The sequence below is a fragment of the Silurus aristotelis genome (assembly GCF_946808225.1).
Source record: "Silurus aristotelis genome assembly, chromosome: 15".
Lineage (NCBI taxonomy): Eukaryota > Metazoa > Chordata > Actinopteri > Siluriformes > Siluridae > Silurus > Silurus aristotelis.
In genome coordinates, this window is record NC_139588.1 from 16,513,059 (window position 1) to 16,531,961 (window position 18,903).

At 39.0% G+C, this 18,903-nt stretch overlaps 2 protein-coding genes across 3 annotated transcripts in view; both read left to right on the top strand.

Annotated features, from left to right (window-relative positions):
- Positions 1-160: 160 nt before the first annotated feature.
- On the top strand, positions 161-11,312 carry dtl (denticleless E3 ubiquitin protein ligase homolog). Its single transcript, XM_083563459.1, has 15 exons — positions 161-360; positions 2,487-2,612; positions 3,115-3,204; positions 3,459-3,520; positions 3,604-3,724; positions 3,918-3,983; positions 4,281-4,393; positions 5,175-5,248; positions 5,343-5,446; positions 5,698-5,802; positions 6,528-6,640; positions 7,043-7,132; positions 7,711-7,846; positions 8,890-9,419; positions 10,756-11,312. Exons 1-15 carry the CDS (start codon positions 306-308, stop codon positions 10,870-10,872), a joined length of 1,902 nt encoding a protein of 633 aa, XP_083419585.1. The 5' UTR covers positions 161-305; the 3' UTR covers positions 10,873-11,312.
- A 3,151-nt stretch (positions 11,313-14,463) lies between these two features.
- ppp2r5a (protein phosphatase 2, regulatory subunit B', alpha isoform) overlaps positions 14,464-18,903 on the top strand; it is a 39,832-nt gene continuing 35,392 nt past the window's right edge. For both annotated transcript variants that reach the window (XR_014536882.1, XM_083562317.1), the window contains exon 1: positions 14,464-15,181. Coding sequence is in view for 1 of the 2 variants with exons in the window: in XM_083562317.1 (XP_083418443.1) it covers positions 15,022-15,181 (160 nt within the window). In the remaining variant the exon portion in view is untranslated. The remainder of the gene's footprint in view (positions 15,182-18,903) is intronic.

The window sequence follows — 18,903 nt, forward strand, 5'->3', positions numbered from 1 at the left end:
TAAAAATACCTTTTTTTTTAGTTTTTTAATTTTATTTATAATTCAGTGCCACACAATCGTGAGGAGTAACCGCACTATTTTTCGTTGACCGCCCTCTGACAGGATGTGACGTTTTAAAAAAGGCGTGACTTGCGCTCTGCACCAATGAAAGCACAATACGTCATTTTAGCGGGATTTTTGTCTCTTCTCTTTTGGTGATCAGTTTCGCGGGAACTTCATTGCAGTCCGGTTTTTTTTTCTCAGCTACTGCCGATCTACTGAGTTTCCGGATTTTATGTATTTGATTTAAACCCGTCTCGGTGTACATGATGCTGTTTCGTTTTGTCGTCGATCGAGGAGTGGATAAAAGAAGAAGTAACGGTGAGCAGATGAAACGCACTTTTGGTGCTTATACTGGTGCACTATGTGGGGCTGGAGGTAATGGCGGGTAACAATGCAGAGTAGGGGAACTAATGTTCTGCAGGGTGCCATTTGCCATTTGGCCTCTGTTTCTGCTCTGTCTGGAAACCGCCATTATTAACAGTAGCTCAATTAAGATCAATCCAAAACATGCATTGAATATTACTAATTATACTATCCATCTTGTTTATCTGTATTTAGTGTATAAATTCTCCTAATCTGTAATCTGTCTGGATATACACACGTGTATGTGTATGTGTGTGTGTGTGTGTGTGTGTGTGTGTATGTTATGCTATAAAAACATTAATCAGTTGTTAAGTGATGAAGACCATGGCTATAGATCATGCCTTAATCTAAAGGCCCTGATGTGAAAATATAAACAGTTGTAAAAGCGAGTAATTATGCTGTTTGGGAAATAAACCTTCTAACTAGTTTTGATTAAGTTGCTCAAAAGTGTTGTCACACAAATATCACAGTTTCGTGTATAGATATGCTGATCCAGTCCTAAACAGGGCAATTGGGTTGTAATTGCCCTGAAACACAAACCTGCCATTTTTTTCTGTCTAGATCATCACGTGAGCTCAGCACAAGTCATCTGTATTAAAAAGGAACAAATTGAGAGTGTGCATAATGCAACTATGTCCTTGTGCCAGCAACAGGAACAGTAGAGAGCTTTGTTGTTTACTGTAAGGGCATCAGTACTGAGTTCTTTATTCGAAAGAAGAAATGATTATCAACCATTTGATTCATATTGGGAAGAATGTAGAAATTACACAATCTGGTGATCCAGTAACTAATGTGCCATGGGATACTGTATGTTAGTGTATAATTTTAATGATTTAATGCATTGAAGACCAAAAACTTAATAACACACTTTGGAAAATTAAGTCATTTAGTAACTCAGTTCTAATGTGATCTACACTTAGATTTGAAAGATTTCCATTATACAAACATTTCGTTTTGTGTTGTTTTTGCAACATCTTGGAAAACTTGCATGAATAATAAGCTCTCACTGCAAAACCATGACACACTAAACCCTTTCAAAAAAGACTGTTATTAGTGATGGACCGCCAAAAAAACTCTTGACATTACTGTGGATGGTACCACTTCCTGTATTTATTTTGAAGATGTCCATCAGTGAACAGCTGATAAGCAATGATGGAACTATAATGAATGAACATTCGGTGTAACCCAGATGAGGATGTGTTCCCTCTGGTCTGGTTTCTCCCAATGTTTTTCCTCATACAAAATCAGGGATTTGTTCATTGCCACTGGCTCAATCCTTAGAGATAAACTTATAGGTACTAATTTAAGAATATCAATTAAAACAATTATAATCTCTTCATTAGTGTAAATCTGACATGATCATTCTTTAAAGTGCTTCCCATATAAAACTGCATTGAAATGCATCAGCCTAGAATAAACATTTCAGACATTTTCTGTGTGTCTTTAAAGTATTAATCTATTGTGATAGAAGGGTATCTGCAAGAGTGAAAGGAAAAGTTTATAGGACTGTGGTGAGACCTGCGATGTTGTATGGATTAGAGACAGTGGCATTAAGTAAAAGAGACAGGAGGTGGAGCTGGAGGTAGCAGAGCTGAAGATGTTGAGGTTTTTGTTGGTAGTGACGAGGATGGACAGGATTAGAAATTAGTTTATTAGAGGGACAGCGCATGTAGGACGTTTTGGAGACAAAGTGAGAGAGGCACGTTTGAGATGGTTTGGACATGTGCAGAGGAGGGACATTGGGTATATCAGTAGGAGAATGTGGAGGGAGGAAAAGAGGAAGACCAAGGAGGAGGTTTATGGATGTGATGAGGGAAGACATGCAGCTAGTTGGTTTGAAAGAGGCAGATGTAGAGGACAGGGGGTTGTGGAGACAGGTGAGCCGCTGTGGTGACCCCTAATGGGAGAAGCCGGAAGAAGAGAAGTATTAATCTCTCTTGCGAACCCAGGACAACTACATTGTTTGTCCTCTTATTAACTTATGGTGCTTTATTCACCAAGCTTGCTGCTGGTTTTGGGTGATTTTATTTTATTTGAAACCTTTTGCGCTGAATAAATGCTTGTGTTTCTTCCTATTGTAGGTAAGCATGGGGATTACCCGCTCTCATCTTTGCTGGAGTGTTTCCAGTGTCTCCGTCATGATGAACATGTGTCATATGGAGACTCGGGGGTCGCCGTTCCTCCGTTCGGATGCACATTTTCCACAGGTGAAGCGTTATTTATTATATTTATATATATATACACATGGTATAATATTGAATGTATTAGAATTGCACTACCACCACATGATTGAAACATAAAGTGGCCATTGAGTGATTGCCTGAAGTATATAAAAAAATTAATGAAAAAAGATGTTCTGACCACTTTTGGCTCAGCTGTTTGGCTTAATAAGTGTGTATTTTGCACAAAATTATATATATATATATAAAGTTAAAATGTTCAATCCTTTGCATGATTCCAAAATACACAGATAATACAATATCTGTAAACACTGGAAAATCAATCGGACGTTCCTTCTCTGCTTGCTTTTTCATATTTGTGGAAGGAAAAATCTTGGTGTGTGTGTGTGTGTGTGTGTGTGTGTGTGTGTGTGTGTGTGTGTGTGTGTGTGTGTGTGTGTGTGTGTGTGTGTGTGTGTGTGTGTGTGTGTGTGTGTGTGTGTGTGTGTGTGTGTGTGTGTGTGTGTGTGTGTGTGTGTGTGTCATACAGCTCCTGGGCAAGGCAGCATGCTGGCTGTAGCAAATGAAGAAGGAACGGTGAGCCTTTATAACACTGAGAGATGCAGCATTGTGCTGAAAGGTGAGTGATCCTTCATCAGAAGCTTAAATAATCAGAAGATATGTTCCTGTACAGGTTCAAAATCCTCCCTTTTAATTCCTAACACACACTATGTGGTGTATTTAATTTTTGTTTTGTTTTGTGACAAACCAGATTATTTGTTGATGTCCCCAAAATCCTGTGGTGCATCTAATAATAATCAGCGTCCTTTAAAAAAAATAGTCGAATCATTTCATCATTAAACAGGCCTCACGGATGCTGTTTCTCATCCACAGAATGGTTGGCGCACGATAACGCGGTGTTCGATATCGCTTGGGTCCCCGGAGCGAACAGCCTGGTGAGTTCTTCAGCACCTCAGTTTGATCTTTCAGAACCTTTAAGATGGCTCTTATTAAGAGTAAGTGATGTTCTGGGGTGAAGGTGACCGCGTCGGGTGATCAGACGGCTCGGCTGTGGGACGTGATCTCCGGGGAGCTGCTGGGAAGCTTTAAAGGGCATCAGTGCAGCCTGAAGAGTGTGACCTTTCCCACACATGAGAAAGGTAATCCTTTAAATCCATGTGCTATCTCCTTCATAAATCTGTCTACTCTGAGGAATATTTTTAGTTCCTGTTTTAGTTTTGCAGTATTTATAAATCAAGACAAGTCATCTTTCAGACAGGTGTTTTTTCTCCTGTTGTGAAGACATTTATTGGGTCTGGAAATGTTTTGTAATAAAACATTTTGTTTCCTCAGCTGTTTTCTGCACCGGAGGCAGGGACGGGAACATCATGCTGTGGGACATGAGGTGTAGTAAGAAAGGTGAGAGTGGGAATGTTGGATAGTGGCAGGCTAATCTGCTTGTGATCTTTCAAAAAGTCTGCATTCTTTTTCCCTCTTTCAGTGTCTGTCCAAGTCTCTGTATCTCTAGAAATGTTGGTCTCTGTCTATGTCCATCTCTCGAGAAGTGTTGATGTGTTTTTATGATTCTAACAGATTCTAATCTGTCTGATGTTTGTTTCTGTTGGTGTCTATCTATTTATTTGTATTTTTTTTCCCTCTGCCTCTCGGGCCCCAATAATGTTCTTTTTTTATTGTTCTTTTTTTTAATAAATGAAGATGGCTTCTACAGGCAGGTAAAACAGATAAGTGGCGCTCATATGAAGATGGAGAGAAACACACCGCAAACGAAGAAAAAACGAGCGCCGTCCAGAGGAATGGCTCCTTCTGTGGTGAGACTTTATAATGCTACTGTTCTGAGGTGTGTACGATGTGGAAAAGCACTGCAACAGCTAATCACCAATCACCAAAAAGGTTATCACTGAATTTTATTGCTTTATCACAGTGTTGGTTATTACACTGTTGGGTTATTTATTTATTTATTTTGCACAGGAATAAAATATATACAATATAACGATATGTGCTGTACAGGGATAGGCAGAAAACACAAAAGGGCATATTTAAAAGCTAAAAAAAAAAAACCAACAACTTGTGAAATTAAGAAAAAGACTAAATTATAGTAACAAATTAATGACAACATATGTGAGAAAAGAAAACTGAGGTCCTTATTTAAGTGGTTCTTTTGTTATAGACTTTTTAATAAACACAGGCATTTCCTACAACCTTTTTACCTCAGAATTGCATTGTGTATTTTTCTTTTATTATGGACAGTGGTGAAAAAGCTTTTTTTTTTTCATGCAGATGGATCAACAGCAGTACAATCTATGCTCTTGTAATAAGTAAATGCAATAAATAGGTATAAATGGTCAAATTCCTATATTCTGCTAAGAGTTGAAATAATGACCATATTTAAAAGAGAAGGTATTATTATAATGGGAGTTCATTCAATTTCCTCTCTTTTTTTTTTTTACTCATGAATGTGTTTTGGTGTCCTTCAAATGGAGTGTTACCTTAATTATTCACATGTTCCACAAGTGTCTGATGTTCACAATATTATTATACTGATTGATTTATTTATTTATCCCTGAATAAAATCGAATTTCTATATCTCAGGACTCTCAGAGAGGCGTGACTGCTGTGCTTTTCCGTGACGAGAACACGCTCCTCTCGTCAGGAGCCGTAGACGGGTACGTGGTGAATAAGAAACCCTTTGTATTGGGTTAAAAAAAACCAAATGCTTTAGCTATGTCACTGATCAGCTCACACTTGGTCTCTCTATAGGTCGATTAAGATGTGGGATTTGAGAAAGAGTTACACGGTGTATCAGCAGAACCCTACACCACTCCAGACCTATCAGTACCCCGGATCCTCCACACGCAAACTAGGTACATAACTAGGCTTTCTCACTTGCACTGTAGACAATCACAATGTGTCTTCTGATAGCCGATGTGGGATAGAAAGGCCCATATAAGGACACAATCGAGTTTTATATTGTTTTAGTGGTAGCTTTCTGTTACTATCAGTATCGCAACAATAAAAAAAGTCAGTCTACTATACAACAATGATCTCACCTACATCCAATCAGTTTCTCTTTTGCTATGTTTTTTCCCTACTGACTAATACTCTTTGGCTTCAGGTTATTCAGGCTTAACGTTAGACTCAACAAGCTCCAGACTGTTCTGCAACTGCACAGATGACAATATTTACATGTTTGATGTCAGTGGATTGAAAACTACACCAGGTAAGGAGTGCTATTTATCAATTTCCAAGTTTGAGCACCATTATTGTCCAGTATGTAAGGAGTAAATCGCTATAGGGTTTGCAATTATAAGAAAATAATTAACACACACCCCTGGTCGGGTCATGTGGCCTGATTCCAAGATTTCTGTTAGAGTTCTCAGGGTCTCCCCTCACATAAAACTTGAAGAACAACACACACTTGAAAAGATTTGATTGTGGAGCAATTGCCATACATGTCGTTGTGTGCATTGTTACTATCGATTTGGTATTATAACAAGTTCACTAACATAAAACCTTCATTCTGACCAATTATCTTTTTTGAGAATTCATTTACATTTATGGCATTAGGTAAACGTTCTAAACCAGAGCGACTTACATTTATCTTATATATACAACTGAGCAGCTATTGGTTTAAGGGCCTTGCTCAGGGGCCCAGGAGTGGCAGCTTGGTGCTGGGATTTGAACTTGTGACCTTCAGTTCCAAAGTCCAATGCATTAACCACTAAGCTACCATTGCATTCCATTTCATTGCCACTGGACGTTTCTATGTACAGACCCTACATGATGGTATAGTAACTAATGACGTGGTATTTACATTTTTAATTACATTAAGAGGATTCATGTTTTTCAACATGATCAATTTAAAATGTATGCACACACACACACACACGCACACATACACACACACACCCCCATTCACACTCGGTCTTCTGTCTGCTCCTTCAGTGGCTGTGTTCAGTGGCCACCGTAACTCCTCGTTCTATGTGAAGTCCAGTATAAGTCCAGATGATCAGTTCCTGGCCAGTGGCTCGAGCGATGGCCATGCTCATATCTGGAAGGTGAGGGGCTTCATCTTTGTTTGTGATAATTTTTGGTTTTGTTCTCACATTCATCAGGTTTTATTTTTATAATGCTTTAAGCAGTGGATATTGTCCCAAAGCAGCTGATAAGTAAGTCATAAAATTAAATGTATACATTAGTGCTTATAGATTTAGTCTTTAATGAGCAAGTCAGTGGTGAGAGTGGCACGGATAAACTCATTGAGATAGTATGAGGGGGAAAAATTCTGAGAGGAACCAGACTCAGAAGGAGACCCATCCTCATCTGGTTGACACCGAATGCCCTCATTATAGTTTTTTCATTGTTGAGGTGAGCTTTTTAGTGAATTGTTGACTGACTGGTGTCTAAATGCAGAACAGTTAATGTCCATTGTAGTCATATACGCCATTGTCTTTCTGTAGATCTCTGACCCAGCTCTGGCTCCTGTGATGCTTCAGGGTCACAGCCAGGAAGTGACCTCAGTTACTTGGAGCCCCTCGGATTTCACAAAGGTGAACAATATTTTGGGATTTAATATTTAATATAGATGGGGGGAATTTCTTTAGTGTTTCCTAATTGTGTGTGGGAAAATTTTCACTGCTGTAGTTTAATTGTGTAGTTTCAAATAAAGTTTCTTCTTACAAAGGCATTCTGGGATATAACTGTATGATGTGTGGTATTCTTATATTTGGCATTTATACAGAATTCAGTAAATATTCCTGAACAACATTTCCAGGGTTCTAGTGACCTTAAAGTGTATGTCAACTCAAGTAATCACTCAAATAATACTCCAAAAGTGCAGTTGTTTTGTTCTAAATGAAAATGGCAAAAAATAAGCAGCATATTGTATGGAAAGGAGGATGATTGACAGTAAAAAAAGTGTTAAAATATTACAAACACCTTGAAGCCACACCCCTTTTTCATGAACAATAACATTCTGCCCATGTATAGACAGGAGAGAGGTCCATATACACACGTTTTTTTAACGTTAGTAGTTTATTTGCGTCAGTTTAATCTACTAAATTATTCGTATTGTGGTGTGTGAGAAGCTCTGGTAATCTGAACAGTTGATCTTTTTCTCTGTATGCAGATCGCGACCTGCTCTGATGATAACACGGTGCGGATCTGGAGGCTCAACCGCAACATGGATGGAAATTTAGCATCAGGAGATTTAAACCTTGTAGGCAGAGCACACCGTAAAATCCAGACACCGTCCCGGCCATCCGGTAATAACAATAATAATATATTTAAATGATTCACTTTTAGACCTTGATAATAAAACAAGGTAGGTGTAGGTGTGATGAATATGGTGTCTTTCTAAACTAATTATTTTACCACACAATGCCTATATTTTACAACCGTATTCCTCAGAACACTGGCATCATACGAAGATTTCACTATTTTGTGGTATTCCTACGTCGGACAGCTTTTATATTGCCTATTTATTAAACAAGTATTCCATTAGCGCAGAGGCCTTTTCTATTTACTTGCTTGAGGTATTTATCAAATCAACTAAATCGTGCACAATTATTTTTGAGTTAGAGTAATGACAAACTTTATTTCAGAGCACATTATTTAATAGTCAAAACTTGAATGAGATCAGAAGATGATAAGTTTATTCTCTATCCTAGAGCTAACACTCAAACCCGACCTGTAACCATGTACCTCTTTAAACCAGAGGAAAAACAGGTGGTGTGTTTGTGTATGTAAAAGACATAAAAAAAAAAAACATTTACTCTGAAAGTTGCCCTGTACAGCCAAAAGTTTGCAGACACCCAACCATACGATTTTCTGTGCTTTAAAAAAAAAAGGCTGATTTCACATTTTTATCTCCATTTGCTGTTATAGTTCACTCCACTCTTCTGGGAAGATAGATTTTGGAGCGTGCTTGAGGTGATTGATGTAGGGCGAGGAGGCTTATGGTGCAGTCAGCGTTGTAGTTTTTTCCCTAACGTGTTCGATACGGTTGAGGTCTTGATTGTAATGCAGGTTTAATTTATACCAAGCATGCACTGAGGTAAACGTTGATGAAACAAGGTGCAATAACCTGATTTATTCCATATTGTAATCTGAACAATCCAGAATGCGCAAACCTTCCACAATTTACTACAGCACATCCAAAATAACGCCCTTTTTTTTTTATCCTGCCTTCTAGGATTGTTTGTCTGATTTATAAGCAGCTCTGTCAGGTTCTGTATGTTTGGTGTTGTGTGCTTTAATGACTGGATTTTGTATGTGATCTTTTTTTATTGGTTCTCTCTTGTGTCAGGCTTCTTCCCTTTGGCTGATATAACCCCTGTTCGGTGCAGCAGGTCAGGGAGCGATGACTCTCTCTTGTCCCCTCGACCTGCCTCGTGTGCCCCCAGCGGTGCTGACTTTCCTTCTCCATCTGTCACCTCCTCTCCTGCTGATCCTCCGTTTTCGGCCCAGACTAAAACTCCACTCTCAATCCCAGTCATTAACACGATCAGCTCAGAGAGGCGCGCCAAACGCCGCCTGGACACGAGCGAGATGAGGACGGAGGAAGACGAGAGCGATGGAGTGTCCGAGCTCTATCCGGAATGTAAGAGGATCCGGGAGTCTGCGAGCGCTTTCTGTACATCAGCGGAGGAAGAAACGGAACGGAAAGAAGACCGGATCGGCTTGTCTACGCAGGCTGATAAGGAAAACAGCTCGCCTCTGAAAGCTGACTGGCTTTCTGCAATGAGCCGAAAACTAAAACAATCTCACAGTGGACCAGCATTATCCAAAAGCCCTAATGCAGGGAAGAGACAAGACCCGAGGACACAGTCCCTCTCTGTGAGTCCTACTCTATAATAACCATTTAACCTCACAGGATCTGCTAAATTTTCTATAGAAGTTCTGAGAAGCCATGCATTATAATATTGCTTAAATTTCTCCTGATTTTTACATAACAAATGTTGTTTTCTTGTGATCATGACTGCTGCCACAAAGGGTTTTGGTCATTATCCATGAGTCCAGGATTTAGAAGATGCTCTTATGTCGAATACACAGAAAAATTAAGTACTGATCATGAGGAAACAATGTTTATGTCAGGATAGCAAGTTGTGACTTCTGTAGTTTTCTCAATAACTATGATATGAAATGCTGTATAACAGCGGAAGTAAGAAAGCCGGTGAAGATTTTTAAATAGGAGAAATGGAATATGGTTTCAAGCAGTTTAGTACAGATTTTATAAAAGATGCCACTTAAAATTATCTTTCAGTCAATTAAATATTTATTCTACAGTATAAAAAAGATTTTCTCGTCACTTCTGGTTTTCATTTCTCCTTTCTTTGTTTCTTTTGTTTGTCCTTTTGACCTCCTACATGATTGAATTGCTGTCCATGGTACTTATGCCCTTGTCTGCATATCTTTCTCTTTGACTGTCTTTCTACGTTCAGACAGACAGCTCTAATCTAATTTACTGCCATGTCCAATTTGAGCTGGACAGACTTTCTGGAGTCTAAAATGCAATAGAAATAAATGGACTGAAGTCAAATTTTAAATTGAAAGTCAGCTTGCGAATCATATCTGAGGACATGGGACATGGCTTGTCCTGTTACATCAGATTTCATCTTTTGTTGGAGTTTTTTTTATTTGTTTTTTATGAAATGCACAAAAAAACAAAAACAATGAAATGCAGGTTCATGCAGCGCTCTCACCGCTGCGGCCCGGGTTCGATCCCCGATCAGGGAACCGACCCCAGCCACTCTCAGTGCCGGTCCCAAGCCCGGATAAATTTGGGAGGGTTGCATAAGGAAGGGCATCCAGCGTAAAAACATGTGCCAAATCAAACATGCAGAGGATCGGCTGTGGCGCCCCCTAACGGGAGAAGCCAAAAGAAAGTTTAAATTTTTTATGAAATACAGTACACTGGTTATGCCTTTTCTGTGTGAACATAGCCTGTTCTTGCTCATGCCTTGTTTTTATTTATTTATTAATTTTTTTTACTTCTCTCTGATTAAAAGACAAAGGCAGACTATTCGAAAGCTGGTTGTCTAATTCTCTCTCACCTGTGCGTCTGTCTACTTCACTCAGTCAAAATAGCAATAGTCCCAATCCAACATCTCTGTAATTTCATCACTTTTATTGGGGATTAATTTGCGTTGTCTTTCTATTTCTTCCTGTTTAGGCACTGGGCTCTCCACAGTCAGTGAAGAAAGCTGGCTCCCCACAGACAAAGAGAATTTCCTCTCCAGCTTCTATGAAAAAGATTTCTGCATATTTCCAGAAAACACCAAAAGACTGAAAATATTTTTATTTGTTTTTTTGTTTTTTTGTTTTTTTTTTGGGGGGGGGGAGGGATTCTGACTTGGACTATTCTGCTTCCGGTGTTCATGGAAGGAAAAACCTACACTAAGATTTTAAGGTGTTTGTTTATACCTTGGGAACTTTACCCTCCAACTTTGTCTTTTTGTGAGACAAAATTCAGTGGGATTTTTTTTTTTTATGCAAATGGACAAATTATATTTCAGAATTTTATATATAAATATAAAAAAACACAACTTTACCGGTCCTAAAATCGATTTATAAAGATGTTGTTTAATGTTGAGTGCAAGTGTATGAGATGTGCTGTCATGTTCATAATGCATGGGGGTTTCTTTTGTTTGTTTTAAACATTCGATACTGTGTTGGTTTGAAGTGGTGATTAAATACAGGCACTCTGGCTGGTAAAGTCTGAACTTTGAACTGTTCCATTGTTTTATTGAGCGCGCTGAGAACTCACTATATCGACAAATGTTTGTGGAAACCTGATCATAAGATTTGTATTTGCCTTTTGAGCATCCCATTTCACATTTAGTCCCCCAAGTATACTCTTCTCCACTCTTCTGGGCAGATGTTCCACAAGGAGTGTGCTTGAGACGATTTTGCTTATTCAACTACAAGGTCAGGTGCTGATGTAGAGTGTGGAAGCCTTCGTCCTGAAGGTGTTCAATAGGGTTGAGATCAGAGGTCTATCACAAACCACACAAGATCTTCCACTCCACTGCCTTTTACTTCCTGATCAATGGAGTTCTCATAAATTGGAAACCACTTGCTATTGAGGATGGCGCCACATAAACAGCCTCAAGATTAGTGAGGTTTCTGTCTGTTTAAAATCAGGAACTATGAAGATTCATGGATCCAATTTAATAGATAACCATGATTTAGGCTGTAGTTAATAGAAACTGCTTGATACAGTAGATTTGGTGGACCTAGATGAGGATGGGTTCCCATTCGAGTCTGATTCCTCTCAAAGTTTCTTCTTCATATTATGTCTTAGGGATTTTCTCCTCACCGACTGGTGTGCTCACTAGGGATAAAACTTATAGGGACTAATTTACGAATTTAACATTTATAATCTTTATTATTTTTTTTTTTTTATCTGCAGTGTGCATTGTGTTAAACGTGCTTTACAATTCAAAATGAATTATTTATATTTGTGTATCCAACACCAGGGGGCGACAGAGATATTCTTATGGCTCTTGACCTTGAAGCTAAAATTATAATAAGGCTATAATCCCAAGTATCATCTATTCCCCTTAATGTGACTGCAGTTTTAATATCACCCAAACATTTATATGAATAATACAGTAATAAATCTCAACTGCACATAAACATACTGACAACTGGATGTTTATAAGCTACAACACACACACAACATGCTGGGATTTGGAGTTTATAAACAGGAAGCAGCAGTCAGATTACAGTGAAGCAAAAACTGAAGCCTTAACGAATATTCCAACAAATGTTCTGAGATTTCTTACAGGCCATGATTTAAATCTTGTAAGACCTTGTCATTCATATTGTATTTACTTGTGTATTCTTTAAACGTATGACATTTTAGCAGACACCCTCATCTAGAGCAACTTTAAGGGTGAAGGGATTTCCTCAGGGGTATCTGAGTGGTGCAGATGCTGGGATTTAAACTCACAACCTTCCAAGCAGAAATCCAACATCTTAACCCCTGAGCTATCACTTCCTTCTTGGAATACACTGAGTTTTAACTACAAACAAAATGCTATTTTGGCTCTGGCACAGCTCTAAAATATGTACTGTTATTTGAACTACTTCCAGTTTACAAATAGTTTATTTACAGCCAAACTATTGGACGATTAGGACGGTGCATTGGTTTACAGTAAAATACCAAATACCACAATGCGTGGTGTGGTATTAAATATCTTTTTGAGTCGGAATGGTAATAATTCTCCTTGTGTGGACCATGTTTTCTTGTACTGAAAGTAACTATTTGCTAGAAAAGCCCTGAATCAGTGCACAGTAGTGGGTAAGGCTTTAAGATATGACCCTTAACCATCTGCTCAGTTGTATCCTCCCTGGAGAAAATGTACCGAGTTGTTTCATTTCATACGACGTTATTAACGCCATTGGGCAGATGGCCTTGTCCAGCGCCACTTACAATTGCCTCATTCATACAACTGAGCAGTTGAGGGTTAAAAGCCTTCTTTAACAGCCCAACAGTGGCAGCATAGTGGTGCTGGGATTTAAACTCACAACCTTTCGTGCAGAAGTCCAGCAGCTTAACAACAGCCAGCCTTCCCCGCTCTCTCTCTATATATATCTACATACATCTGTAAAGATATTACTGTAACTACTTTACTGTTAATCTAATTTTGCACATCCTATACAATTTCTTCCAACTTGGTGGTAACTGATACACTCAGGCAAATCTGGTATTCTTATTCTGTGAAGATGTCTGGCCATTTAAAGGTGATTCTGCAAAATAAATACTTTTTGTGTTGAGAAACATTTTCATATGTAAAAGTCTTTAAATAAAGCAAATTTAAGACTAACAAATAAAGTTAACACTAGAAGCTTCAACGCATGAAGCAGTTGTATAAAATGTAAATGGATGTCGTGGAATAAAATGTTCCCTTCACTTGAACTAGGAGAAGAGAATTGCGATTAAAACACCGGGTCAAAATAAAACGTCTGGTTCCTTGTAAGGTTTCTTCCTCATACCGTCTACGGGAGTTTTTCCCTCTCCACAGTCGCCCCAGGCTTGTCTTTCAGGGAGAAATCCACATAATTCACTTGTATTCCGATGTCTGTTCTTTAATGACTTACATTCTCAACTCAACTCAAGCTTTATTGTCATTCTTCCACATACACAGCATACAAAAGGAGGAGATGTCGTTACAAACGGAACCGAGGTGCATAGACTGACACAGCAAGAGTATAAACATTCAACGTAAACAAAGTCCATTGTGAAAAGTGCTTTACATATTCCAGGCCATAAAATCTCAAACAAATATAGCTCAGTATCTATGCAGCTGAATCTCCTGCAGCTTATCTATCATATTCATCACTGCTGTTTATGGCTTTGAGTGCTATTCAGTGTTCACTATGTTTCTCAGAGAGAAAAGACAAGTTGAACCAGTCGTGGCTGAGGGACGCCGGTGTCTGCTGTCCTCAGGGCTTCATGGGGGAAAAAAGAAATGCAGGTCACTGAGCAGAGCTACAAAGCCATGCTATGTATTCTCACAGGCATACACTGGATCTTTTGTTTTAGAGCTGATGTACACTTACGCCTGTAACCTACAGCAGTCTAAATACAGTCTCACAATGTACACATTTATTACTGAGCTCAAAAGCAATGGTATCTATGTTAACCCTCTGACATATCACATTGAGATATCACTCGAGATCATCTCACTGGTTGCGTTGTATATCAAATCTTTACCTATGTCACCCTACAAAAGTGCCCTATGATCCTCTATAAGCATATCACAGGTTTTATGTCTCAGACCAACATTTGGGAAACTGCCTTCCAGAGCACGACCAGGATCAAATTTTGATTGGTCGAGGCTTCCCCCACCCTCGCGTATGATTGGATCAGCGTGCTGCCAATCAAACTAGCAGCCAGCGTAGTACTCAAAGCAGTAAAGCTGTAATGACTGGAGCTGTCAATTACAGTGTACCGTTTTCACCCCTAAAGGTCAGTTCTCGGTGGAACCGCGCCGTATGGCTCGGAGAGGAGCTCGGCTCGAATCGAGGGACTGCTCTTTATCAGATTCCGGCGTGGATTTAATGTGACGAGATCATCTGTAACATTAATATATTACACACACACACACACACCAACCACTCGTGACATATGTGCGGAATTATGCGTGAACTCGGCACGACGGCGGCGGACTGTGTTTACATCAATCCAAATGAGCGGCTCTTGACTCGTTTCATTTCTGGGGCTGGTTGGTGAAGAACCTGTGGATTACTTTTCGGAAGTGTTAACCGCATCGTGCGAAAACTTTTCACGACAGTTTTCCGCGCGCCATTCATTTCCACGCGCGAGCCGTTTTCCGATGCGCGACAGTCGGAATAAAACTTATCTGTTGCTAGGTTACCGCGTACTTTCAGCTTAGCCGTCGTTAGCGCGAAGCGACCCCGAGGGGCGAACATGTCTGCGGTCTCCGCCACCGAGAAAGTGGACGGCTTCACTCGGAGATCCGTGAAGAAGGCGCAGAAGCAGAGGAAGTCGCCCAGCTCGTCCCGCTTTCGGAGCAACAGTACCTCCGGAGAGCTTTCCGCCCTGCCGCAGCTCAAGGCTAACGTGCACGGTAAGAGGATCACCCGAGGCTGCGCGGTGGAGCTGATGTTTCCCCCCTCTGAGCACCTTCAAACATGTCCGCCTTTCATTTTACTACACATTTCCACTCGCGTTACACTAGGCTTAATCTCATAGCCGGGGTTTTCTTCGTGTCTTATAACATTTGATCAGTATTTTTCTTATTGTTTACAACAAAAGAAAGCGACATACAATATTTTAGATTCGAAGGCCTACGCTAACTCCAATAACTTGTTCTAGTAAAACTTAGCTCGCGATTGGTCGTCAAATCAACCAATCAAAGCACAGGCTCAGCGCACGAGGCGAAATTTGGGCCAATCGTGATTTATATCGCATTAACTCCATTGCATAATTCGGCGGTTCGTTTCTATGGCAACGCTGGCGGCCATTTTGGAAAATGTCAGATTATACGTTTTGGATTCTCGCATTTGCAATTGTCTTCCAATGTTTGGACATATTTTAAAGAAAACATTGCATTCAGACCGGCATGCTGCATCATGCATAATATATCATACATCATTTTATTATTTATAACATTTGTATAACTGCTTGCTCTATAATATAGTTAGAAATGTTATTTATAAACATTTATATACGCTCTCATGGGATGCAACCAATAGCCGCAGTCATTCACACGTTTATCCAGAACTAGGGTTAATGTAGGCGGTGGTGAACCAAGTAAACAAAGCATGTAGTTGAGTTAAAGTAGAGATTCAGTACTGTAGGTAAAATATGACTCAAGTAAAAGTGCTTCCTTTAAACTTTCACTTGATTAAAAGTACAAAAGTATTTTGCCATCAAATGTACTTTAAGTATCCAAAATACTGATTTATTATGGCTATAATGTTCCTCTTGTCATTTTTATCACAAGACTCTTAACACATCAATCTTAATAATAGAATAATATTATTGAGTCAAAACACTGATTTATATCTAATAAATTATCATGAGCCCAAAACCTTCCATCCAACGACTTAAAAGAAAAAATCGCACAAACAAGGCCACAGGTGTTGTGGCAAGTTTGGGGTTCTTCCATCATTTATTCCTCTCAAAATGTTCTGCTTGCTGTTGAACTGACGCTGAACTGTAGGTTGGTGTTAAATAGATACCACCAAGCACCAATAGTGGTTTTAGCTCGAATGACTCCCTGGGTGAACCACGCAATGACCCCGACATCTCCACGTTTGACTCTGCTTCAGCTATTATCACTGGACGAGTACAAAAATATTCTCAGAGCAGACCACATATTTTGGAGACATTTCTAAAAGCTTCCTTTCATGTACAAATATCACCCTAAATGCATTTATTGCACAATTCATTTCACGTCGTTGTGCACAATTTATCAAACTCTTAGAACCAAACGACTTTTTGGCTAATTGTAGCCATAAGATACGTACAACATCTTTATCATTATAATATATGTCTTTTTATATATTAGCCATTTAGGCTGCACTGGAGATTCCCCCTTACTGACCTCAGTCCAGGAACTTTTCAGTACAATCACAGAAGCAGCTCAATTAAAGGTAACCAAATCAATAAGTGCTGTTTAACTACAATCACACTAGACTAGTGAGGCTGAAATTGTTTTGTTGCTACACACATTATTATACACTACATACTATAAATTATAAGGTTATGCAGCTAAAAGAAATATTGTTGTTCTATAAGTAAAAGCATACAGTAGCAGGCAACACATCATAACCTAAGTGATATACAGTTTTTGGCTAATTTTATTAAATGCATTTGCCTTTACTACCTTCTTATAATGAGATGAGCTGCATACACCTTTATCTTTTGCAAGTTCCCCTAATACTTATTTCCTCTTTTTTTTTAAATTGGACTCCTGAGAGTTTGTTTTATTGTCATCCATAATTTTAATTTGGATTTAGCTCGCCTTACTGACACGACGTCACCCACCCCCGCCAGGTTCGTTGAGCGTGACATGATATAATAATAAAATAACGTGACCGTGCAAATAAGCAGTAAAAAAAAAACAACGTAAATGTAGTTGAGTAAAAAGTACGATATTTGACTTTGAAATGTAGTGAAGTCACAGTAAAAGTCTTCCCAAAAGGAAACACTTGAAGTGAAGTACAGATACGTAAAAAAAAAAAAAAAAAAAAAACTACTAACGAATTACATTTACTTCGTCACTGTCCATCGCTGTTGTTAAGGGAGGAAAACAGAGATCAGTGTTTCAAAAGACCTGTGTATTTCTCATCCTTGTATTTTTTCAATTCATAGTCCACCTTCCCTGGTACTCAACCCACTTGTTTGTTTGCGTTATAACAGTTCCAGAGGTCTCATGTAAACATCACCGTTTAGCTTTATGTGATCGTGGAGCTGTATGTTATAGTACATTTCTAAGCATGTTAACTGAAAGGCCGTGACTCATTGCGAAGTCGAGACTTTCATTCGACCAAATAACGTCTATACTTTCTCAACAGATCTCTCCAAACATGTATAGTCACCCGTTCTTTTGTCACTCACTTCTTTCACGTGCACCAAACACTAGCAGTTTTAAGGTTGTTGGTTTCAGGGGGTTCTTGAGGGTTTTATTTCCTATCGAGTTTTCATTTGTGTGACAGTACTTGCTACATGTTTCGAATCCTGCCACAGCGGACAAGACGCATACTGGTTGATAGTACAATGTGATGAGTGTATAGTAAATAGTAAATATAGTAATAATATCTTATTTATATAATACCGTTCTAAATCCAGTGTTCGCATATGAAACGCAGGACTAGTCGAGCACATGTTTGTACATGCTCTTTTGTGCTAGTTGTCCACCCTTGTACAAAAACTTCCTTCAACAGTGGAAGAAAACGCACCAGATTTCTGGCTCACATGAGCTGTTGCTTAACGTATCATTCAGTGTGAGACTGAGTTTAGAGTTCATATCACATGGATCAAGAAATTTAAGCTAGAGATAAACGTTTAATGTTCAACAGCACAGTGCGGTAATGTCATAACTTGTGATAATACGGAGGGTGAAACGATTAAAAAACTAATCTTAGTGTTTTATATCAGTACAAGCCTCATGTACATGCATGCGGTGCCCTTAATAGACATGCAGGTCTTTTTTATGAGGTTTAAAATGGCAGCGTCTTTATATATCTGATAGATCAGATACTCATGGTTATGGATATAGAACTAAGTATTTGAAGATATTCTGGTGGGAAAGAAAATCATATATGGCTGATCAGTACAGTTATAAATACAATAGGAAGGGCCCCTAAGGGTTGAATGTACTTTAGATTCTGATTCCTTTGTCTTTCTATGCTTGAGTGGCTCTAGCTAAAGCTTTGTTACTAATATCATTTAGATAATTGAAGCACATGTGTACATTTACATTTATTTATCAAGCTACTTAGATGTAAAGTAAGATCCAGTTCATGCACAGAGCTGAGCAGTTCCATGCTTTCTGCAGGAAGTCAGTGGTTTTCTGCAGCTCTGCCATCTCTGTCTTTTTTAATAGAGTACACTTGTTAATCCACATTGAGAATTTAACATGTTTTCGGAACTCACTGATAAAAGTAGACATACCTCAGCTAGAGTTTCTGTATGAGTTTCTGGCAGGAGATAGAAGCAACACATTTTGAATGCAATCTGTAGCTTGACACTGACATTCTGGACAGACCAGCCCAAACTCGTCCCAGAATTCCCGCACTGGAAAAGTACATGGAGTCTTCTTTTTTTTTTCTTTTCCTTTTA

Bases quoted from the DNA above. Each gene is read 5' to 3' on its own strand.
- dtl (XM_083563459.1), top strand. From the start codon at position 306: ATGATGCTGTTTCGTTTTGTCGTCGATCGAGGAGTGGATAAAAGAAGA. The intron at 3,984-4,280 runs GTGAGAGTGGGA...TAATAAATGAAG, and splicing joins CATGAGGTGTAGTAAGAAAG to ATGGCTTCTACAGGCAGGTA. The intron at 5,803-6,527 runs GTAAGGAGTGCT...CTGCTCCTTCAG, and splicing joins TGGATTGAAAACTACACCAG to TGGCTGTGTTCAGTGGCCAC.